The sequence below is a fragment of the Bos javanicus genome, chromosome 25 (assembly GCF_032452875.1).
Source record: "Bos javanicus breed banteng chromosome 25, ARS-OSU_banteng_1.0, whole genome shotgun sequence".
NCBI lineage: Eukaryota > Metazoa > Chordata > Mammalia > Artiodactyla > Bovidae > Bos > Bos javanicus.
This window is the reverse complement of record NC_083892.1, coordinates 2191651-2216159: the sequence shown is the minus strand read 5'-3', so window position 1 is coordinate 2216159 and position 24509 is coordinate 2191651. Positions and strand designations below refer to the sequence as shown.

Here is a 24509-nt window from a genome sequence, read left to right as displayed (position 1 = left end):
CTACCCCAGACTTTGAGCAAAGCCCGCACTCAACCATTAGGGGAAGACCCTGGGCTTGCTGCCTCTACGCTTCTAGTGTGCAATCAGTGGTCCACTCTGACCCTCCTTCTTTTTCTCTTTGACTTAAACCTGGCCAAAACTTCCCCTGCTTTCTGATAGGCAGCCTCAAACTGAGAGACCATTTCTGGTTGAGCTGAGTTGGGGTTGAAAGGCGACAGTGGGGAGAAGCACCCCTCCCTTTCGGTCATCCCAGGAAGCAGAGGCCGGACTTGCAGGAGGATAGGGGAGGGGACAGGGCTGGGGTGCAGGGGAGGAAACAGCAGAGGAAGAGGGACAGACCTCAGCTGACTCAGGAGACATCAGCACCCCAGTGAGGGTGCTGGGAGGAGGGACCAGCCCCCTCCCCAGGTTCCTGAGACTGGGGCAGGAGCTGGGACGCAGTGAGGGGCTCCCGGGCCCTGCTCAACTCACCTCTTAATTAGGCCCAGAGGACCTATGAACACTCGAATCCCAGTGATATCGTTTTGGAAGTCTCTAGAGGTACTGAAATAGGTACCTCCTCCAGGCCCAAATGTCTCTATTAGATGAAAGAACCAGGTGGGGAAGAGAAAAAAATAAGCACACAGTGACGTGTTGGCTGTTTCTACCCAGAGGAGGACACAGCCCCTCCAGACGAGGGCACAGGCCTGAGAGCAGAGTCTGTCTGTGACAAGGGCTGGCCCAGACCCCAGCCGTGGACAGAGGGAGGGGAGTGAGGGGAGCCTCCAGGGGATGGGCAGGGGGGACCCCAAGCCAGACTTACCCACTACCCAGCAGGTGGGGCTCCACAGGAGGGCGAGGGTCAGCCACAGCAGCATGGCTTCTGGCTGGAGAGTCAAGGGCTCCTGGGGAGAAGAGGACAGGCCATCCGGTCTCAGAGAGGGGCCTCCCCTGACCTCCTGGGCCCAAGCATGGTGGGGGGCGGGGCCTTACCTGGCCTGCGGAGTCCTGTGGTCCCATCCTGGTGCTGGGAGTCTGGTGCCTGGGCACCCTCCTCTGGGTCCTTTATACTCTTCTGGGCCGTGTGGCCCCCCGACAGGAGGAATGGGCAAGGGGCCAGTGGGACAGGAAAGAGCTGGGGAGGGCTCTTCCTGGGGGAATCCGCAGAGCCATCCGGGGGAGGGGACGTGCTCTTTACTGCCTTGGCCTCGTGGTCACCACAAACAACACGTGACTAGGGGCATTTTACTGTCACCTCTGGGTTTCCCGTCTGGACTCTGCACCAGACCCTGACTTCAGCCATGGCGAGGTGTCCTGAGAGCCCTTCCCAGTTTGAGCAAACAGGGTTCAACCCCTCGGCTGCTTCAGCATAGCTGCCCCCAGCAGCTTCACGGGGCTCAGGGCTCCTTCTTTGTGCAGAACCCGCTTCAGGGCCTCACTCGGGCCTAGGCAGAGCCTTATGTGCCCTGGGCTTTCCCCTCCAACCCTCAGAGCTGCAGCGGACAGCTCAGTTCTGAGGGCCTGTGGCAGGTGGTAGAGACAGCCTGGGCCTGGCCCTCCATGGCCTGTCACTGGAAGACGCCTGTCACCTTTCCTTTGAGCCGGATCTGGTGTAGCTGGAGATGAACTGGGTCCTGTGGGCTATGGGATGACTGACAGCAAGGACCCCAGGACAGGAGGGGTCACAGTGGTGCTCCAGGTCAGCTCTCCCCAGAGCCCCTGGGGCCAGACTGAGGGGTCACCCTGTCCAGGAGGGAGAGGGGGGCTTCTCAAGGGCTGGAGATCTGGGGGCCTCATGGTCCAGCAGGTCCAGGCTCCCTGTGACTGGATGGTGCTCAGGCTGTCTGCACAGGCTCCCCAACCATTGGGAAGAGCCACGGGGTCACAGAACTCAACACATGGGTCACTGTGGGCGTGGAGTTGGAGCCTGTCAAGTCTGAACCCACACTTTCCTCCTCCCTGGCCCCTCTTTGGGCAGCTCAGGTCACCCACATGTCTCAATTGCCCCCCTGTTATATGCGGGAAGCAATAGCCCCTCCTCACAGGGGTTGTGAGATTTCAGTGACACCCTTCTCCACCCAGGGTGAACGCCGGGGTCTTACCCCTGTGGGCAGGGGTGCAGGTTTTCATTTGAGCAGACTTCACCTGCATATCTGTAGTTAGTGATATTTCTCCCGGCAATCTTGATTCCAGCTTGTGCTTCTTCCAGCCTAGCGTTTCTCATGATGTACTCTGCATATAAGTTAAATAAGCAGGGTGACAATATACAGCCTTGACGTACTCCTTTTCTTATTTGGAACCAGTCTGTTGTTCCATGTCCAGTTCTAACTGTTGCTTCCTGACCTGCATACAAATTTCTCAAGAGGCAGATCAGGTGGTCTGGTATTCCCATCTCTTTCAGAATTTTCCACAGTTTATTGTGATCCACACAGTCAAAGGCTTTGGCATAGTCAAGAAAGCAGAAATAGATGTTTTTCTGGAACTCTCTTGCTTTTTCCATGATCCAGCAGATGTTGGCAATTTGATCTCTGGTTCCTCTGCCTTTTCTAAAACCACCTTGAACATCAGGAAGTTCACGGTTCACATATTGCTAAAGCCTGGCTTGGAGAATTTTGAGCATTACTTTACTAGCGTGTGAGATGAGTGCAATTGTGCGGTAGTTGGAGCATTCTTTGGCATTGCCTTTCTTTGGGATTGGAATGAAAACTGACCTTTTCCAGTCCTGTGGCCACTGCTGAGTTTTCCAAATTTGCTGGCATATTGAGTGCAGCACTTTCACAGCATCATCTTTCAGGATTTGGAATAGCTCAACTGGAATTCCATCACCTCCACTAGCTTTGCTGATAGTGATGCTTTCTAAGGCCCACTTGACTTCACATTCAAGGATATCTGGCTCTGGGTGAGTGATCACACCATCGTGATTATCTGGGTCATGAAGATCTTTTTTGTACAGTTCTGTGTATTCTTGCCACCTCTTCTTAATATCTTCTGCTTCTGTTAGGTCCATACCATTTCTGTCCTTTATCGAGCCCATCTTTGCATGAAATGTTCCCTTGGTATCTCTAATTTTCTTGAAGAGATCTCTAGTCTTTCCCATTCTGTTGTTTTCCTCTATTTCTTTGCATTGATCACCGAGGAAGGCTTTAGAAAGTGAAGAAGAACTAAAAAGCTTCTTGATGAAGGTGAAAGAGGAGAGTGAAAAAGTTGGCTTAAAACTCAACATTCAGAAAACGAAGATCATGGCATCTGGTCCCATCACTTCATGGGAAATAGATAGGGAAACAGTGGAAACAGTGTCAGACTTTATTTTTTGGGGCTCCAAAATCACTGCAGATGGTGACTGCAGCCATGAAATTAAAAGACGCTTACTCCTTGGAAGAAAAGTTATGACCAACCTAGATAGCATATTTAAAAACAGAGACATTACTTTGCCAACAAAGGTCCGTCTAGTCAAGGCTATGGTTTTTCCAGTGGTCGTGTATGGATGTGAGAGTTGGACTAAGAAAGCTGAGCGCCGAAGAATTGATGCTTTTGAACTGTGTTGTTGGAGAAGACTCTTGAGAGTCCCTTGGACTGCAAGGAGATCCAACCCGTCCATTCTGAAGGAGATCAGCCCTGGGATTTCTTTGGAAGGAGTGATGATGCTAAAGCTGAAACTCCAGTCCTTTGGCCACCTCATGGGAAGAGTTGACTCATTGGAAAAGACTCTGATGCTGGGAGGGATTGGGGGCAGGAGGAGAAGGGGACGACAGAGGATGAGATGGCTGGATGGCATCACTGACTCGATGGACGTGAGTCTGAGCGAACTCTGGGAGTTGGTGATGGACAGGGAGGCCTGGCGTGCTGTGATTCATGGGGTCACAAAGAGTCGGACACGACTGATGGACTGAACTGAACTCCCAAGTAAGTGAGAGGCAGGCAGGTGTGACCATGAAAAATGTTGAGGTGATGAGACTCTTTTATGTCATTATAGATATGTGTGATATACATGCCTATATACAGGTTATAAAATTGTACTGAACTAAATACACACACACAAATGAGCACCACTTATTTATTTTATAGCTAATAATTTGTACCTCTTAATCTCCTTCCCCCATGTTGCCTTTCCCCATCCTTCTCCCCACTGGTAACCACTGCTTTGTTCTCTGTATCTGTGAGTCCATTTCTGTTTTGATATATTAAATATTCGTTCACAATTAAAAAAAAAAAAAAGAAATGATGCTAAAGCTGAAATTCCAGTACTTTGGCCACCTCATGGGAAGAGTTGACTCATTGGAAAAGACTCTGATGCTGGGAGGGATTGGGGACAGGAGGAGAAGGGGACGACAGAGGATGAGATGGCTGGATGGCATCACTGACTCGATGGATGTGAGTCTGAGTGAACTCCAGGAGTTGGTGATGGACAGGGAGGCCTGGTGTGCTGCAATTCACGGGGTCACAAAGAGTCGGACACGACTGACCGACTCAACTGAACTGAAGGTTAGGAATGGCAGACCTGTCCGTAAGTTACCAGTTCCATGAATGGAGGAGTCCTCGCCACAGGGGAAGCTACACGGCCCGGAGAAGGAGTGGACCCCAGGCTGTGCTGATACATTGCCTTAGGACAGGCTGGGCAGAGGCTAGAGCATCCAAGCTCCCACGTGGTTGCAAGGAGAAGGGGCGCAGAGCACGGCCTGGTGTGTGCACAGCCTCTCTCTCTGGAAATGCAGGCCACCAGGAACAGGGGACCCCGGCTTCACTAGGTGGTAGTGTGGGGGGCTGTGTCGGGGTGAAGTCCCTGTCCAGCTGCCACCTGCCTACTTACATCAGGTCCCTAGGCCAGGGACCAGCACACTATGGCTTGAAGGTAAACTCCCATTGTCTACCTATTTTTGCACAACCAGTAAGCTCAGACTGCACGTGTGCTAAGTGGCTTCAGTCATGTCCGACTTTTGCAACCCCATGGGCTGTAGCCTGCCAGGCCCCTCTTATCCATGGGATTCTCCAGGCAAGAATAGGAGAGTGGGTTGCCATGCCCTCCTCCAGGGGCCCTTCCCCACCGAGGGATCAAACCGGCATCTCCTGCATTGGAGGCAGATTTTTTACCACTAGTGCCACCTGGGAAGCCTGAGCTCGGAATACTTTTCATCTATTTATACTGTTAGAAAAAAATTCCAAGAAAAATTGTGACAAGTAAAAATCTCTAAATTTCCAACATCATTCATTGCCCATTTACCTGCACTCTTGTCCATTCATGGAGATGTCACCTGGGGCTGTGTTCCCAGTGCAGAGGCACGGGGAGAGTTCTGACAGAGACTCTGTGGCCCAGAACACTAACCCCTGTGGCCCATCACTCACAGAATCAGGATTTCTGGGGGACCCCTCTTCCCCACCCGGGGCCAGAGGCAGCTCTGTCCATGGTGCTGACTGCAGGGAGGTGGCGGGCATATCAACCAGCCTTTGTGAGAGGGCAGAAGGCACTTTTTCTGTTAAGCTGCCAGTTGGGGGCCTTCCTTCTCTCTGCAGGCTGCCAGGGTTTGAGCCCAGATGGATGGTCTATCTGGACTGGGACAAGGAAGCAGTACCCGAAGTGGGAGACAGAGGAAGAGACGGTTGCTAGTCTAGTCAAGGCGGGGATGGGTCAAGGGCACAGGGAGGCACATTTTCACAGAGTGCATGAGCATGGTTATAAGGGATGCCCGTGCACACGTGTGAGCTCAAGAGGCACCACAGGCTCACGGGTGGATATCTCCTCAAACACATACCCCTGCCACCTCTCCCAACTACCGGAGCTCGCAGGTGTGACTTCTATCAGAGGGCATATGAAGCTTGCCTGTCTTGCTGATGCAGAGTTGTTGGAGACCATTGCCAAGATCAATGAACTCCTTTGATTACAACAGACTGATATTCTCTCATTTATTCTCTGGTGAGTAGCTGGAATTCATCCATCGAGAGTCAATTTTGGGGGCTTCCCTGGTGCTCCAGTGGTTAATAATGTGTCGAGCAATGCAGCGGTCAGCCCTGGTCCGGGAAGATCCCACATGACTTGGGACGGCTAAGCCTGGGAGCCACAACTACTGAAGCCCACGTGCTGGAGCCTGTGCTCAGCAACAAGAGACACCACTGCAGGGAGAAACCCAGGAACAGCAACTAGAGAGCAGCCCCGCTCGCCCCGCAGGAGAAAGATCGCGTGCAGCGACGAAGATGCAGCCTAGCAGGAATAAATGAAAATTAATTAATTTAAGAAAAGCCAGTTTTTCTTTTGTATTTACTATTCTTGAGCTACAGATTATGTACTATAGGAAAGGCAGAAAGTGCTTGATCATTGATTTATTGTTTCTATTTACCAATTTTCCAAATAGTGATTTTATTCCCTTGGCTTACTCCACAGATAACAAATGAAGGATTGTTGTGGAGTCACTGTGAACTCAGGGGTTTCTACATGCTGTGAGCCACAGTTTTCTGGGGTGAAGGAAGCCAGGAGGTGGCCAGTCCACAGGGACACCTTGCAGGCCCTGGATGGGGCTGGGGGCTGGGGTGGCCTCCCCTGAGCAAGGAGTGGGGACCTCCCTGCCCCCTGGACTCCTGGTGACAAGCTGCCTGCAGGATGATGGTGCTTCCACATCCACTCTGGGGAGGCCCCACCAGCTCCACTGACCCTGGTCCCTCAGAGGGACTGGCTGCAGTCTCAGCCTGGTTTCCAGCTTCCCATCCCTCCAGGGGCCCCTCCAGGGAGGCCGGGAAGATTGTGGGGCACCAAGGGGCCCCTGAAGAACCGTGGCCTGCTGGGCACCCTGAGCTGGACTGCTTCTTCCAGGGGGTGGGATGGGTGGAGGGTGGCCACGGGCTCCTTACCTCGCCCGCTGACCTGTGTCTGTTCCCTCCTGGGTCTTTATTGATTGGTTGATTTGCATGGCAGGAAACAGCTGGGCTTCTTTAACCAGGAGGGTGTCGTCAGCAAGAGTCAAAGGCGAGTCTCCACCTGTGGCCCCGGACCCCGAGCTCAGCCCAGGACACAGGTCAGGAAGCAGACCTGACTTGCCTTGTTTTATGTTGATGCTGCTCTTCCTGTGGTCATTGTGGGGTTGTCGCTCTGCTGCTGGCATGGTTGTTACTGCGTGGCTGCCGTTGTGTTGCTGGGGTTGTGCTGTCAGCACTGCTGCTGGGTTGTTGTGGTGGTGGCTGTGCCCTTGCGGCTCCGGTGAGGACAGCCTCTCAGCCCTGCTGTGAGGCTGGTGGGCCAGGAGCCCGGCCCCGCCTCCCTGTCCCCGGCGTGACGTGGGGGCCGCTGCTCCATCCCCCTGTGGGACTTGGATCCTGGCAGGACTGTGAGCTGGCAGGAGTCAGGCTGCCTGGGCCACACTGGCCTGGTGTCCACACCCACGTGCCCACCTGCACAGACAGGAAGGGGGACCGGGCAGGGTCGCTTCAGGCACCCCTGGGGTCCCCGCTGTGACCCTCCTGCAGCCCTGCTGGCCTTACTCTTCCTGGCACCCTGGGAGCCCTGAGTGACGGAGTCCAGACTCACACTCTGGTGGGGACTGCAGTCCAGGAGACTCGACAGTGATAGAAAACCTGCGTCTCAACGGGGCTCTGAAGGAGGCAGCCGGCGCGGGAGACCGTCACAGGGACCCTGGCTGTGGTGAGTCCTGGACCAGCCGGTCACCACTGAAGCCAACACCCCATGTGTAGTGCACGTCTGTGTGTGTGTGTGTGTGTATGTGTCTGTATGTCTGTGTGTGTGTGTGTGTGTCTGTGCATGTGTCTCTGTGTGTGTCTGTGTATGTGTGTGTCTCTGTGTGTGTTTATGCGTGTCTCTGTGTGTGTCTGTGTGTGGGTGTGTGTCTCTGTGTGTGTGTGAGTCTGTGTATGTCTATGTGTGTGTCCCTCAGACCCCGCACTCTTGTCGGCAGCAAGGAGCAGAAATCGCTCAGCTCCCGGGCTCCCTCCACTCCCACCCCGCCTCCCGCTGTGTCAACAGTGAGTGAGGAGGAAGGAGCCCAAACCTCAGGTCCCGCAGCCCGACCTTGGCCAGGATCCAGACTCCAGCCCTTTTGTCCTCTTTCTCCACAGCTTCCGGGGGTGTTTGCAGAGGATTCGGAAGACTGACACTTGTGCTTATAGAATCCACCCCAGCCCCGGCCTGGAAAACAGACCAAGAGGGTTCTCTTGGGGCCCATGGGGGGTCTCCTGGGGGGTGGAGGGAGCCCCGCCTCCAGCAGCTCCCCTTGAACCCTGGCTGCCCACTCCCGGCTGCAGGGCTGAATGTCTCTCAAGGCCCCAGGGCTGGCCGGCCCCTGCGCCCTGACGGGTGTCTGGTGGCCCAGGACGAGGGCCACAGTCCAGGGACAGGACAGGGCAGGAGCCGGGCGCTGCACTGGTCAGTGCTGTGGAGGAGAAACAGCTCACAGCGCACATGCGAGGACCCTGCATGGCTCAGCTGGGATGTGGGTAAGGAAGGGGTTAGAGGCCCTGGAATGTTCTGAAGGCCTCGAGGCTGACGTCTGACCACGGACCAGATGAGGGGCAGGAGCCAAGCCCAGGATAAGTCGCCCGTCCCTCAGCCTGGACCCCAGGGCTCAGGTGTGGCACATGCCTGGTCTCTGAACTTTCTAGGACCGCTGAGAAGGAGCTCACAGGCACCAGGCTGGCTCTGCCAAAGGCCTCGGGCGTCTTGGCCCCGAGTTCCCAGAGCAGCAGCAGGAACCCTGCAGGGAGCCCTGGGCCATGGGAGTCTGCAGCTCGTGGGCACGTGGGCTGCGGGGACACAGGAAGGGGCATCTCTCCCCAGAGGGCACCAGATGGACCCTGGACGGACATCTGAATGTGGGGCAGAGAGGTGGGGGGGTTAAATCCCACAGCTCACTGGATCAAGCACGCCAACTCTCCTGAAGATAGGAGAGGAATACCCCTCTGAGAGGTGCTGTGAGGATTAAATGAGATCACACTTGTGAAACCCCTGGGCATTAGGCCTGACCCCACGGGGGTTCAGGATCAATGGTAGTCTTCCTTCCATCCATCCATCCATCCATCCATCCACTACTGCAGGAATAAATCAAATCACAGGAGAACTGCTCACACACACACGAAACTCTTCAACAGAAGTAGCTTCCACCAGCAGCACTCATGAGGGGATCAGAGTCCTTGTGAAGGAGACACCAGAGAGCTGCCTATGTCTGCCCAGTGAGGACGCAGAGAGAAAGCCACCATTTGCAGGGCAGGAAGAGAGCTCCCCGGGGATGGGGGCTTGCTGTTTATGTGTGCATGGTGTATACATGTGGAGGAGCGTGTGCAAGCTCCTGTTGTCAGAGAGCTGGCAGGTGTGTGTGTTTGAAGTGGATCCGCTGATGAGCCTGCAGTATCTTTTGAGCTCCCGTGTGCATCCCTTATAGCTATGTGCCTGTGCTCCAGGAAAACGCACGCCCCGTGCCTTCGGTTAAGTCCTGTCTGCCCCTTCTGGTCCAGGCTGGCAGCTAACATTTCCTCCAACTCCCACCCTGGGTACTGCATCCTGGAGTCCCAGCCAGACAGACCTTCCTTCTGAGCTCACACCCTGGCAGTCTGCAGAGAGAAGGAAGCCTCCTAATTGGCAGCTTTAGCAGAAGCGCCTGCCGCTGGGCTGGGCACGAACACAAGCCCCTGGTGCCACCTCTGGGCCCCTCCTCCAGCAGCTTTGCCTGTAGGGCTCCTGGGCCTCCTGTGTCTCCATCTCCCCAGGAGGATCTGGGCTCCTCGAGGGCTTCTCTGCCCCTGCAGAGAGGGGCCTCCCCTCTCTTGTTTTGGAAGTCTCTGCTGCTGCTGCTGCTACGTCGCTTCAGTTGTGTCCGACTCTACACGACCCCAGAGACGGCAGCCCACCACGCTCCCCCGTCCCTGGGATTCTCCAGGCAAGAACACTGGAGTGGGTTGCCATTTCCTTCTCCAATGCACAAAAGTGAAAAGTGAAAGTGAAGTCTCTCAGCCGTGTCTGACTCCCAGCAACCCCATGGACTGCAGCCCACCAGGCTCCTCTGTCCATGGGATTTTCCAGGCGAGGGTACTGGACTGGTTTGCCATTGCCGAAGTGTTAAAATAGGTACCTTCTCCAAGCCCAAATGTCTCATATGAAAAAACCAGGTGGGGAAGAGAAGAAAAATAAACAGTGACATGTTGGCTATTTCTGCCCAGAGGAGGACACAGCCCTTCCGCAGCCCAGAGGCATCACAGGGATGGAGGCCTCTGGGGGTGTGTGCAGAGCTCTGGAGGACAGGTGAGGGCCTCACTTTTGCCACGGGAGTCAGGGGGGCCTGAGCTCTAAGGAGCCTGTCCAGGGGGGCCAGTGCAGGCCCAGAAGGAGGGGCCAGCTTCTAGACAAAGCTGCCCTCTGCTCCCTTCTCCCCACAAATGTGGGTTTTTATATGAAGCCACCCCTTCCCTGATAGCTCAGTTGGTGAAGAATCTGCCTGCAATGCAGGAGACCCCGGTTTGACACCTGGGTCGGGAAGACCCCTGGGGAAGGGATATTTAACCCACTCCAGTATTCTGGGGTTTCCCTTGTGGCTCAGCTGGTAAAGAATCCACCAGCAATGCAGAGAGACACAGGTTTGATCTCTAAATTGGGAAGATCCCCAGGAGAAGGAAATAGCAACACACTCCAGTATTTTTGCTTGAAAAACCCCATACACAGAGGAGGCTAGCAGGCTACAGACCATGGTTTCAAAAAGAGCTGGACACGACTTAGCAACTAAAAAGACAAAAAAGAGAAAAAAGGGCACTATCTTGAGTGATTGCCAAGTCTGCTCAAAGGAAAACCGGCGCCCCTGCCCACAGGGGTAAGACCCCGGCATTCACCCTGGGTGGAGAAGGTGTCACTGAAATCTCACAACCCCTGCGAGGAGGGGCTATTGCTTCCCGCATATAACAGGTGGGCAATTGAGACACGTGGGTGACCTGAGCTCCCAAAGGGGGGCCAGGGAGGAGGGAAGTGGGGGTTCAGACCTGACAGGCTCCAACTCCATGCCCACAGTCACCCCTGTGTTGAGTTCTGTGACCCCGTGACTCTTCCCAATGGTCGGGGAGGCTGTGCAGACAGCCTGAGCACCATCCAGTCACAGGGAGCCTGGACCTGCTGGACCATGAGGCCCCCAGATCCCCAGCCCTCGAGAAGCCCCCCACTCCCTCCAGGACAAGGTGACCCCTCAGCCTGGCCCCAGGGGCTCTGGGGAGAGCTGACCTGGAGCACCACTGTGACCCCTCCTGTCCTGGGGTCCTTGCTGTCAGTCATCCCATAGCCCACAGGACCCAGTTCATCTCCAGCTACACCAGATCCGGCTCAAAGGAAAGGTGACAGGCGTCTTCCAGTGACAGGCCATGGAGGGCCAGGCCCAGGCTGTCTCTACCACCTGCCACAGGCCCTCAGAACTGAGCTGTCCGCTGCAGCTCTGAGGGTTGGAGGGGAAAGCCCAGGGCACATAAGGCTCTGCCCAGGCCCGAGTGAGGCCCTGAAGCGGGTTCTGCACGAGGAAGGAGCCCTGAGCCCCGTGAAGCTGCTGGGGGCAGCTATGCTGAAGCAGCCGAGGGGTTGAACCCTGTTTGCTCAAACTGGGAAGGGCTCTCAGGACACCTCGCCATGGCTGAAGTCAGGGTCTGGTGCAGGGTCCAGACGGGAAACCCAGAGGTGACAGTAAAATGCCCCTAGTCACGTGTTGTTTGTGGTGACCACGAGGCCAAGGCAGTAAAGAGCACGTCCCCTCCCCCGGATGGCTCTGCGGATTCCCCCAGGAAGAGCCCTCCCCAGCTCCTTCCTGTCCCACTGGCCCCTTGCCCATTCCTCCTGCTGGGGGGCCACACGGTCCAGGAGGGTATAAAGGACCCAGAGGAGGGTGCCCAGGCACCAGACTCCCAGCACCAGGACAGGACCACAGGACTCCGCAGGCCCGGTAAGGCCCGCCCCCCACCATGCTTGGGCCCAGGAGGTCAGGGGAGGCCCCTCTCTGAGATCGGATGGCCTGTCCTCTTCTCCCCAGGAGCCCTTGACTCTCCAGCCAGAAGCCATGCTGCTATGGCTGACCCTCGCCCTTTTGTGGAGCCCCACCTACTGGGCAGGGGGTAAGTCTGGCTTGGGGTCCCCCCTGCCCATCCCCCTGGAGGCCCCCCTCCATCCCCTCCCTCCGTCCAGGGCTGGGGTCTGGGCCTTGTCACAGACGGACTCTGCTCTCAGGACTGTTCCCTCATCTGAGGGGCTTAGTCCTCCTCTGGGCAGAAACATGTCACTGGGTGTTAATTTTTTTCTCTTCCCCACCTGGTTCTTTCATATAACAGAGACATTTGGGCCTGGAGGAGGTACCTATTTCCATACCTCTAGAGACTTCCAAAATAATGTCACCGGGATTCAAGTATTTACGGGTCGTTTTGGCTGTGTTAGAAGGTGAGTAGGAGCAGTGAACCATGAACTTCCAGATATTCAAGCTGGTTTTAGAAAAAGCAGAGGAACCAGAGATCAAATTGCCAACATTCGCTGGATCATCGAAAAAGCAAGAGAGTTTCAGAAAAACATCTATATCTGCTTTCTTGACTATGCCAAAGCCTTTGACTGTGTGGATCACAATAAACTGTGGAAAATTCTAAAAGAGATGGGAATACCAGACCACTTGACCAGCCTCTTGAGAAACCTATAAGCGGGTCAGGAAGCAACAGTTAGAACTGGACATGGAACAACAGACTGGTTCCAAATAGGAAAAGGAGTACGTCAAGGCTGTATATTGTCACCCTGCTTATTTAACTTCTATGTAGAGTACATCATGAGAAACGCTGGGCTGGAGGAAGCACAAGCTGGAATCAAGATTGCTGGGAGAAATATCAATAACCTCAGATATGCAGATGACACCACCCTTATGGCAGAAAATGAAGAGGAACTAAAGAGCCTCTTGATGAAAGTGAAAGGGAAGAGTGAAAAACTTGGCTTAAAGCTCATTCAGAAAACTAAGATCATGGTATCTGGTCCCATCACCTCATGGCAAATAGATGGGGAAACAGTGGCTGACTTTGTTTGTCTGGGCTCCAAAATCACTGTCAGTGGTGACTGCAGCCATGAAATTAAAAGACGCTTACTCCTTGGAAGGAAAGTTGTGACCAACCTAGACAGCATATTAAAAAGCAGAGATGTTACTTTGTCAACAAAGGTCTGTCTAGTCAAGGCTATGGTTTTTCCAGTGGTCATGTATGGATGTGAGAGTTGGACTATGAAGAATGCTGAGTGCTGAAGAATTGATGCTTTTGAACTGTGGTGTTGGAGAAGACTCTTGAGAGTCCCTTGGACTGCAAGGAGATCCAACCAGTCCATCCAAAAGGAGATCAGTCCACGGTGTTCATTGGAAGGACTGATGTTAAAGCTGAAACTCCAATCCTTTAGCCACCTGATGCGAAGAGCAGACTCATTGGAAAGACCCTGATGCTGGGAAAGATTGAAGGCAGGAGGAGAAGGGGACAACAGACGATGAGATGGTTAGATGGCATCACTGACTCAATGGGCATGAGTTTGGGTAAACTCTAGGAGTTGGTGATGGACAGGGAGGCCTTGCATGCTGTGGTTCATGGGGTCGCAAAGAGTCGGACACGACTGAGTGACTGAACTGACTGAGGAGCAGGGCTTGGAGCCCCTCACTGCATCCCAGCCCCTGCCCCAGTCTTGGGAACCTGGGGAGGGGGCTGGTCCCTCCTCCCAGCACCCTCACTGGGGTGCTGATGTCTCCTGAGTAAGCTGAGGTCTGTCCCTCTTCCTCTGCTGTTTCCTCCCCTGCACCCCAGCCCTGTCCCCTCCGCTCTCCTCCTGCAAGTCCGGCCTCTGCTTCCTGGGATGACCGAAAGGGAGGGGTGCTTCTCCCCACTGTCGCCTTTCAACCCCAACTCAGCTCAGCCAGAAATGGTCTCTCAGTTTGAGAATGCTTATGGGAAAGCAGGGAGAAGGCAATGGCAATCCACTCCAGTGTTCTTGCCTGGAGAATCCCAGGGATGGGGGAGCCTGGTGGGCTGCCCTCAATGGGGTCGCACAGAGTTGGACACGACTGAAGTGACTTAGCAGTATGGGAAAGCAGAAGTTCTGCCCAGGTTAGGGTCAAAGAGAAAAGGAAGGAGGGTCAGAGTAGACCACTGATTGAACAGTGATTGAAGCGTAGAGGCAGCAACTCCAGGGTCTTCCCCTAATGGTTAAATGGGGGCTTTGCTGCAGGCCTGGGGTAGGTATTTGCTCTGCATTTACAGGGCCCCAGGGACCCGGGGATAAGGAATGGCCAGAGCAGCAGGCACCATGGGGGCCAGAGTGTGGGCAGGGCCAGAGTGTGGGCGGGGCCAGTGAGGAGGGGACACTCTGGGATGGACACTGAGGTGGGGGAAGGTCACAGAGACAGGTCACCTGCTCCTGGGGCCCCCACCTGGTCTAGTGGGGGCCTGCAAATGCTGGGCCCGGGGTCAGCTCCCCGCTCTGAGACAGGAGACCAGCTGTACCTCCTGAGGATCACGGTGACTGGGCACCTTGGGGAGCTCTCCTGATGGAAGATCTCAATGACTGCTCCCTCAAATCAGTCCCACTTTGCAGATGAGCAAACTGAGGCCCGGAGACACTGGGTAACAAGCCCCAAAGCACGGAGCCTGAAAGTGGCAGAGCAGGGGTTGAGACCCGGAAGCCTGACTCAGGCACCAAAGTCCCGTCAGGGATTATGCTGCCGTGACAGGCTGTCCTTGCTGGTGACGGCGGGGATAGAGGACCCGGGATTGGGGGGGTCTCCAGATCCTTCAAGGCTCGCCCTTCTTCTCACTTTCCGGTGAGACACGGCTCCTCCTGGAGTCACTTATGTGGAGCTGAAGGTCTGAACCCTCAGCAGTTCCACCTGCAGAAAGGTGAACACATTTCAGGATCTCGGCTCCTTCAGGCGTTTCTCCTCCTTGGTCGCTCACACCAGCCTACGGCCCTTCGTCCGTTTTGGATGTCCACGTGGCCCCTTCTTATCGCCTCCCCTGATGACAGCCAGAAGGAGCTCACTGGAGTCTATGCACAGTATACGGTTCAGGGCATTACCAGCATCGGCTTTGAATGGGGTTATCCTTCAAGTTGAAGCAAATAGCACTTCAACCGAAGAGAAATGACCCCTCTGGGTTCGCAGGGCTGGGCCGCGGGTTACCCTGCCAAGGCCATCTGGCAGGTGGTGGGCACAAGTCACCAGGGACCTGAGTGCAGCCCTGAATCAGAATCCACCAATTAATCCAGCTTCTGCAGCTACAGTGGGTCCAGGGTGCTCCTTGGTCTGGGATGCAAACAAAGCCTTTTGAGCTTGTGGGGACGAGGCCTCCGGGGCGGAGCTTACTGACCAGAGCTGCAGGAGGAGGCAGGAGGGGCTCCGACACCCCAGGGCTGGGTGATTCTGACAGGACGCAGGGCCTGCCCATGCAGACCCCAGCCGATCCCATAATCTCTGAGGATTTGGGGCTCCCAGAGGCCCCATCCCTTGCTCTCTGCTGCAGCCCATACAGGTGGCCTGAGCTGTCCAGGCTCAATTTCAGGATTCTCTGAGTGTACAGGGGCTTGGGGAAGCCACTCAATCATTCATTCACCCATTCAGAACAGGTATGCACCCTGGCTGGCTACTGGCTTTCTAGACTCTGGAGGAATAGAGAATGGGCCATGCACCCAGCTAGGGTTCCCCAAGGGGAATGGATGCAGAAGCAGATGGAGGCAACTGGTGGTTTCATCTGCATTGATAGTGACAGTCTAGCTCCCTGGAAGGGCTCAGGCACATGCACAGTTGTGGGTGTGCTTCAGGGAAGCCTTCCTGGAGGAGGCAACATCTGAGCTAAGTTTAAGGGCTGAGTGAGAGCTGGCCAGGTGGGGTTAAGGGAGGGAGGCCTTCCAGGCCAATAGATCAATACAGGAATGTCCAGAGCCAGGCTTCCCCAGGACCCCACTTCTTGAAAGGCGGGCATCTGTTACAGCCCGAAGGGAAAGGAAAGTAGCCCCTAGGCCTGGGACATTCTCTCAATGCCTCCCTCAGACTGCAGCAGCCTGCCCCTCAGCCATGGTGCAGAGGCTGCCCTGTCACCCGTCAACTCCCTGCCTGGCAACCCTAGAGGGACAGGACTTCTGCTTCCCCACTTGCAGAAGGAGGAAATGGAAGCAGGGTTCCCAGTGGTGCCTGAGGGAGACCCTGCCAGGGTTCCCCCTTCCAGTCTGCGTAGGTGGCACATGGCTGCAGACACCAGCCCAGGTGGCCCCGCGCAGTTTGACTGCCAGCTCACAGTCCGGCCCAGATCCAAGTCCCACCGAGGGGACAGAGCAGAGGCCCCCGTGTCACCCTGGTGACAGGGATGCGGGGCCTGAGCCCCAGGGCCCCGGCCCTGAGCCTGTGGACCTTCTTCTGAGGCCGGGGTTCTGGGCAAATATGTGCTTCCTGGACCCTAGGGTGTGGGGACAGGGCGGGAACATGCAGAAAGAGGGCGGCCGGAAGCTGCTGTTACCTGTTGTAGCCCTTCCAATCACCCAGGGGCCAGAACATGGCCTCCTGAATGAGGCTGGGCCTGGGGGCTGGGCCGTCCTGTGCGCACCGCAGGCTGGCCTCCCGGGCCCTAAGGGGCATGGTCGCTTCCCAAGGACACCCGCCGGGACTGGATCTCCGGTTCCTCCCTCCTCCCAGAGTTGGAAGCAGGGGCTCAAGGAGCAAGTACAGGCCCCAGGCGTCCACCTGGGACCAAGGGGCCCTGCTAACCTCACAACCTCTGACCTCAGCTTCATCGGCCCAAGCACGGGCGGAATCCTGGACGCTGGACCAAGGCTCCCAGTCCTACCAGCAAATGTTGCCCCGGGGGATCCACAGTATAGAGCAGGGACCCTGACCCAGTGTACTCCTGGCCTTAGGGTCGGGGTGGGCAGGGGAGAGGGACCCAGGACCCACAGAGAGAACTGTCCTGGGGGCCCCTGCTGGGGAGGTGTTGGCACAAGTCCTGGGCCTGGGGCAAGGGCTGGTGAGGTCAGGTGGGAGACGGAGCTCCACCCTCCTGCCCCTCTAGCCCATCCCCAGCTGACCTGTGGCGGTCATGGTCCTCGGGGGCCCCTTGGTCTCCCGCAGTCTTCCTGGCTTCCTTGGAGGGGTTGCACCCTGGAGGGCCGGGCTGGTAGGGACAGGGCCCAGCCTCGCACATCAGACGTGTCTCCTCCTCTGTTTCTCCTCCTGTGTCTCCTACACGTGCGCCCAGCCCTGGACGTTCTTGGGCTCCTGTCCTGCCCTTCCAGGGAGATGGCGGAGAGGAGGCCGGGGACAGCAGGCTCGTCTGAGGCCACCCCCTCCTAGGAGCCAGGGTCAGCGGAGCCGGTCCAGCCTCCCCGGAGTGGACGTGGAGCCACGTCATCCTGCAGGCAGCTTGTCATCCCTGTGTCTGGGAGACCCAGGGCCAGCTCACTCCCTCTTCCCAGAGGTAACTGTGGCTCACGGACAGTAGAAATTCCCGGGATCATGGTGATACCACAAAAAAAAAGCCTTAATTTGTTATGTGTTGAGTAGGTCAAGGAAAGTTGAATAGTGAGTTTGGTGTTATTGAAATTTCTCTGATGAACTCAGACAGTTCCAACATGGTTCATTAGCAGAAACTAACCCCAAGGACCCCAAAGGCAATCCTCCTCGGTGATGGGGTCAGCAGCATGAGCTGAGGGCTGGAGGTCAGCTCATGGTTGGAGCTAGAAGCTCCTTGAACATGGCCCCCCAGGTGCTGGCCTCTGAGTACGACCACCTGTTAGACCCGCAAGCGCAGACCTCCCGTGCTTGACTGCAGGGCGGGCTGGCGTGAGCTTGCTTATAGTGTGACCAGGGAGAGGGGTGGGTGTGTGTCAGACTGTCATGTTCATGGGGTCCCCAGTTGACCTTGACCCAAGCAAGGGAACAGAACTGAAGGAATAGTATGACTTTCCAGTTCTCATAGAGCAGGTCCCTACAGATCAAGTCAACCCATAGGATTCTCAGATAATTTCTGGGCAGAGTGGGGCCACCTGGAGAGACTAAATGTCTGCTAAAGAGAGAACACGGGGCTTGAGTGAAGAATTAGAAAAATGAAAGGGATGTGTCCACATTGTCTACCAAACTGACGACACCGATCATACTCATTACCATTCACTCAAGAAACCTTTACAGGGTCTTCCCTGGTGGTCCAGTGGGTAAGATCTTAAGCTCCCAATACAGGGGACCCAGGTTCGATCCCTGGCCAGGGAACTACATCCTGTATGCTGCACCTAAGAATTTGCACATTGAAGCTAAACATTCAGCATTTTGCAACCAGGACCCGGGGCAGCCAAATAAATAAATAAAAAAAAATATTTTTAGGTAAAAATTAAAAAAATAAACATGGTGTATTAATCAGTTAAAAAAATAGAAATAAATAAAGAAAGAACATTTACAAACATCTGCTGTTTTGCCAGGAGCCTTTTCTGGACACTGACCACATCAAGGTGTATAAGATAAAGGTCTCTCCCTTCGTAAGCCCAGAGTATTTCCTGGGAAAGATAATCAAGTAAGCAGAGAGCAATGCGAAAACATGCCAAAGGCAGGGACAGAGGCTTACCTTCTGGTTGTGTGTGTTTGGGAGGGGATGATAAAGAACAAATGGACCAAATACTATGCTAAATAGTCATAAATGTCCCGGGAAAAGAGAAAGCAAGAAAAGGAACAAGAAGGGAGGGAAGGGACGTTGCTGTTGTAAACAGGATGATGACAGGGTGACACGTGAGCAGGTACTGGTAGGAAGTGAGGGAGTGGCCGTGCAGTCCTACGGGGGAAGAGGAAACTGTGGGTGCAAAGGCCCTGAGGCAGGAACACGCCTGTTGTGTTCCTGCGCCCGGCTGGGAGACCAGCGACGCTGCCGCAGTGACCAAGGAGGACAGAGGTGAGAAGGGAGGCCGAAAGGATGACGTCATTCACTCCGATTAGGGTTTGCAAGAGAGGAATGATGGGATCCGACTTCAGTCTCTTGTTTTTCTTTAAAGCTGGAGTCAAGCAAGGACTTTTTTTTCCCCTGCTGCTCACGGGCTTTTTCTAGTGCAGTGAGCGGGGGCTACTCTCCCTTGCGGCGCACAGGCTTCTCATGCGGAGGCTTCTCTAGTTGTGGAGCACAGGCTCTGGGCACGTGGGCTTCAGTAGTTGCAACACTCGGGCTCGGTACTTGTGGCGCATGGGCTTAGTTGCCCCGCAGCATGTCCGGAATCTTCCAGGACCGGGGATTGAACCGGTTTCCCCTGTACTGGCAGGCGGATTCTTAAGCACTGGACCGCCAGAGAAGTCCCCGACTTTGGTTTCAGGAGAACCACCCTGGTTGCTGTGTTGAGAACAGCCTGGAGGGAATAACAGCAGAAGTAGGAGGGACCAGACAGGAGGCCATGACAGAAACTGGGATAAAGAGGAGAGGGGCTTGGGACGGCGCGGGAAGGAGTGACCAGGTCTGGACATATTTTGGAGATGGGACAGAACCCACAGGATTTGCTGATGGCTTGAACTTAGAGAATGAGGAGAAGAGAAGAGAAAGGAAGACTACATGTTTTTGTGTTGGGATTTTTGAAAAATCAGTTTTATGGAGGTATGGGCTGCCCTGGTGGCTCAGATAGTAAAGAATCTGCCTGCAATGCAGGAGACCTGGGTTCGATCCCTGGATAGGGAAGATAACCTGGTGAAGTGAATGGTTACCCACACTCCAGTATGCTTGCCTGGAGAACTCCACGCACAGAGGAGCCTGGTGGGCTACAGTCCATGGGGTCACAAAGAGTCAGACACGACTAAGAGACTAACACTTCCACTTCATGGAGATACAGTTTACATAGAATAAACGTCATCATTTTTTAAGAAATGCAATTCTTTAAAAAAAAATTTATTTATTTTGGCTGCCCAGGCTTTAGTTGTGGCACGCGGGATCTTTTTCTCTGACCAGGGATGGCGCCCAGTTCCCATACATTGGGAGCGCAGTCTTAGCGCTCCAGAAAAATCCCCTCGAAATCACCATTTTTGTATAAACTATAGTCCTACGAGATTCGGTAAATGCATTCAGTCAGGTAACCATCACTGCCATCAAGATATAAGGCAGTTCCGTCATTATTTAAAAATCCCCCCATGCGCCTTTGGGGGCAGTCCTTCCCCCACCCCAGCCCCCGGCAGCCACCCATCTGCTCTCTGGCCCTGCAGCGCTGTCTTTTTCAGCACAGCGTCGTATAGATGGAATCGTGGTGCGGAGCCTCTGGAGTTCCGCTGTCTCTCCTCAGCAGCATGTGCTTAAAATTCACCATGTTGTGTGTGCATTCGTGCGTACAGAGTCGCATTAGTTGTGTCTAACTCTGTGATCCTGTGGACTGTAGCCCACCAGGCTCCTCTGTCTATGAGATTCTCCAGGCAAGAACACTGGAGTGGGTTGCCATGCCCTCCTCCAGTGGACCTTCCCGATCCAGGGATGGAACCCAAGTCTCTTACGGCTCCTGCATTAGCAGGTAGGCTCTTTACCACTAACACCACCTGAGAAGCCCCGTGTGGAGTATAGTTTGTTCCTTTTTGCTGAGGAGTAGAATCTACTGAATGGACGGACCACAGTTTGCTTATCACAGCTGAAGAAACACTTGGGTTGCTTTCACTTTTTGTCGATTCTGAATAAAGCTGTTATAAATATCTGCAGACAGATTTTGTGTGAGTATGTTCTCTTCTATCTTGGATCAGCCTTAGGAGTAGGATTGCTGCGTGGATAGTCAACCTTATATGAAACAGTGAGCATCTTTTCCCCAGGGGGTGAGATCACTTTTCACTCCAGTTGCTAGGTGTCATTGCCAACCCTAGGCGTTGTCTATATTCTGAGGTTCCTAAACTGAGCGGTTGGAAGGAAGGACGGTTGCCTTGTGTTGAGATGGGAAATTCCATCAGTGGAGCAAGTTTGAGAGGGAATATTGAGATTTGTTTGGAGTCATAATAAGGTTGAGATGGCTATATGATATGATATGTACCAGGGGATGTTGAGTATTTGAGTGGACATGGGGGAGAGAACTCTGGAGTCACCTTTATGGATGGTGGGCAGAACTGAGAAAGCAGATGCTATCACCCAGGGATACAAGGAGTTGAAGGAGCAGAGAAGCCCCAGCACTGAAGTTGGGGTATCCACCACGGAGAGGGTGAGAAAATGAGGAAGAACCAGAAAAATAGACTATGTTCTGTGAAAGTGATTATTCCCTACTCAGCATGAATTGAGACAACTGTGTCCCTGAAAACTGGTATTTGCCCTGGTTTGTCTGTGCGTAATTGTTTCGTGGCTGCCGACAGGAAATCAGACCTACGCGCCCATTGCGTCAAGGTTGCGAGGTGATGCAGATGAACTTGGCCCCCACAGTCTGACACACGCTGCCCTCCCCCGTGCTCTGATTGTGCTCTTACTCACTAGCTCACTGCCAGTCTGCCTGGTGTCGTCACGTGAGGTCTAAGGTTGCAGGCTTTGAAGGTCCTACTCACAGCCCAGTCCTAGTTCCCATGAGCAACTTTGTGATGCTATGAGCACAACCACCTGGGCACTGGTAGCAAAGTTTGGCTCGAAGCTGGGAAAAACCATTCTCTCCACCTTTATGTAGAATCCCACACTCCCCAGGCAGTCTGGGGAGCTTGGGGAGATGTTGCTCTTGGCCTGGAGATTGATGAGCTTATAAGGGCACCATCTACAGGGGCAATGATGAAATTCCTTCAGTTGCCACCTCGGGCTGCAGCATTGACTGGGAGGCTTTGAGCAGGAAAGGGAGAGAAAAAAAGAAAAAAAAAGACTTACTCTTTTAATATTTATTTATTTACTTACTTTTTATTTGGCTGTGTGGGGGCTTAGTTGCCCTGAACCTACATCCCCTGCATTGCTCAAAAAGCAATGGATTCTCAAAAAGACTTGATAATTTGCTCTTGAGTAAGCATGACATGAAAACCTGAAACTAATGGGGGCACCCCCTGAAGGTCCAAAGCTCTTGTGGGCAGCTGTGAGCTCAAAACCTTTATAATCTGTTTCCATAACAATGAAAAGAGTTTTCTGTAAAAAGCCAAAATTTTTCTGTAAATCTAAAACTATTCAAAAGCATTTAGCTGCAGTAAAAGAATATCTGACCAGCAGTGGCTTAATAGCACACAAGAAGGATACAGGCAGATTCTCAACCACATCCTTACACCCACAGCTTCTGAATCTTTATTCACTGTTAATTTAGCACATCAATTCGTAGCCTCATGGTGATAAGATGGCTGCTAAAGGCTAGGTATTACATCTGCATCTTAGAAGGAGGATGGTGGGAAAGGATCATGCCAGCTGAATAGGTCCCTTCTATCAGAAAAACAACAACAACAACAAAGTCTTCCCAAGAAACCACCCATCAGATGTCTGCTTCCATGGCGACCTTGCAGGAGACTTTGGAAGGGAGTATCTAGCTTTCCCAGTCTCTTTGGTAGAGGAAGCAAGGGAGGGGCATTGGAATGAGTTTTGCCTTAGCCAACCAAAGGAGTCTGCCACCAAGGGGGCTCAAATGTGTGGCCTTCTCAGAGGCTTCGGTTGCGACGGCATTGGAGGCAGGGGTGGAGGGTGGTGAGGGATGGGGCATGGGGGAAACTGAGGCACAAGAAGCCGGGGGCCAGACAACAGAGATGGAGACAGAGAAAGGGTAAGCAGACAGGGGCAGGGCGTGGGGGAGCGAGGAGCAGAGGGAGACCCTGGCGGACAGGGGGGAAAACGAGGCAGGGAGGGTGACGGACGAGGTGGCGGAGGACTGAGCCCAGAGAGGGGGGGAAGGGGACGAGGGAAGCGTGGCGACAAAGAGGGACACACAGAGGGAAGGGGCCACACCGGAGCCACCTGCTCGCTTCCCAGGCTGGTTCCCAGGCCAGATCAGCGTTTGTTTTACTCGCTTAACATTTCTTTCTTTATCGGGCTGTCCCAGGTCCCAGTGGCGGCATGCAGGAGCCCCACTGTAACACCAGGGCCTCTCTAGCTGCGGCACGCAGCTCTAGAGCGTTTGGGCTCGCTAGTTGCAACATGCGGGCTTAGTTGCCCCGAGGCATGAGGAATCCTAGTTCCTCAGCCAAGGATCAAACCCAAGTCTCCTGCATGGGAAGGCGGATTCTTAACTACCAGGCCAACGGGGAAGTCCCAGTGTGTGTTAATAAGAGCAACCCCACAGCATTTACCTCGATCTGATATTAACCAGATGCGTGAGTGGGTGCCAAGTTGACTCAGGCGTGTTTGACTCTTTTCCACCCCATGGACTGACTGCAGCCTGCCAGGCTCCTCTGTTGATGGGATTCTCCAGGCGAGAATACTGGGGTGGGTTGCCATGCCTTCCTCTAGGGGATTTTTCTGATAACCCAGGGATCGAACCTGAGCCTCCTGTGTCTTCTACATTGCACCCAGATTCTATATCACTGAGTCACCAGGGAAGCCCAGTATTAACACAGGGGTGATTAAAAAAAAAAATACGAACGAAAGTCTTAAAAACAGTGCTGCCAGTAAAGGATACCTACCTACCAACCACATCGGTACTGCCTTCTCGAGTCCACTGCACTGAATCTTTCACTGGGGGCCCTGAGGCAGCCATGCATCTCTGTCTCCTTCACAGCTGGGCCTATGTGTCTTCCTGTTGGAAAAAATCTCTCGCACACACTCAGCAAACCAACCACCCAGCCCTCTCTCTGTATGCTGGGAAGCCTGGGTGGGGCTGGCACAGGGTCCCAGAAAGGGCTCGGCCTCCCAGGCCCTGGGAGGAAGGGCAGGCCTTGGGAAAGGGGAGCCTGCGTGAGCACTAGCTGGTCCCAGGCAGACCCCCTGGTGGCCTAGGGCTGGGCTCCCAGCCCCACCCGTGGGGGCAGCTGAGGTGATTCAAGGCTCCCCCAGCCCCCAAGCAGAGACCTGCTGTCTCATTGTTTTTCTCCTCCGTCCTTCTGAGGGAGGATTCAGAGAGTCTGCAGTGAGTCACTCGGTGAGTCACCTTCTGGGAGCCCTGGCTGCCTCGGCCCAAATCTGAGACACCTGGTTCTGCGGGCCGGGCGGAGGGGAACACCCCACTCTCTTGTGTGTTTGGGGGGTTCTCCCAGCCAGCCCCATTTCCAAAATTCAACAGGCAGGTTGTGGGCCTGCCTGGCCCTGCAGCCCCACCTAGCTTTCAGGTGACAGAGCTGGGCCTCCTGTCTCCTCTCCCTGCTGGCCTCCCTGGTGGGAGGGGGTTATGAAAGGACAGTGCAAAGGTCAGAGGTCAGGATGTTGACTCCTAGGTGGGTAGGACGCCTGGCTCCCTGGCCAGGCCACCATTTAAACTGCTACCTGCCTGCCCCCATTTTAACCCCAACCGGATCCCTGCTGACCAATGTCCACATACCCAGGGGAAAAAAACAGGAACTGGGGAATAAATAATAAATAAATGGGTTTCCCTGGTGGCTCAGACGGTAAAGAATCTGCCTGCAATGCTAGAGGCCCGGGTTGGATCCCTGGGTCGGGAAGATCCCCTGGAGAAGGAAACGGCAACCCACTCCAGTATTCTTGCCTGGAGAATCTCATGG

General features: G+C 54.4%; 1 protein-coding gene across 1 annotated transcript; it reads left to right on the top strand.

The window, feature by feature from the left end:
- Positions 1 to 9694: 9694 nt before the first annotated feature.
- Positions 9695 to 24494, top strand: LOC133237981 (zymogen granule protein 16 homolog B-like). Its single transcript, XM_061400509.1, has 4 exons — positions 9695 to 12048; positions 12262 to 12367; positions 14379 to 14457; positions 14670 to 24494. The coding sequence occupies exons 1-4, from the start codon at positions 11994 to 11996 to the stop codon at positions 15048 to 15050; spliced, it is 621 nt and encodes a 206-aa protein (XP_061256493.1). The 5' UTR covers positions 9695 to 11993; the 3' UTR covers positions 15051 to 24494.
- Positions 24495 to 24509: the final 15 nt, after the last annotated feature.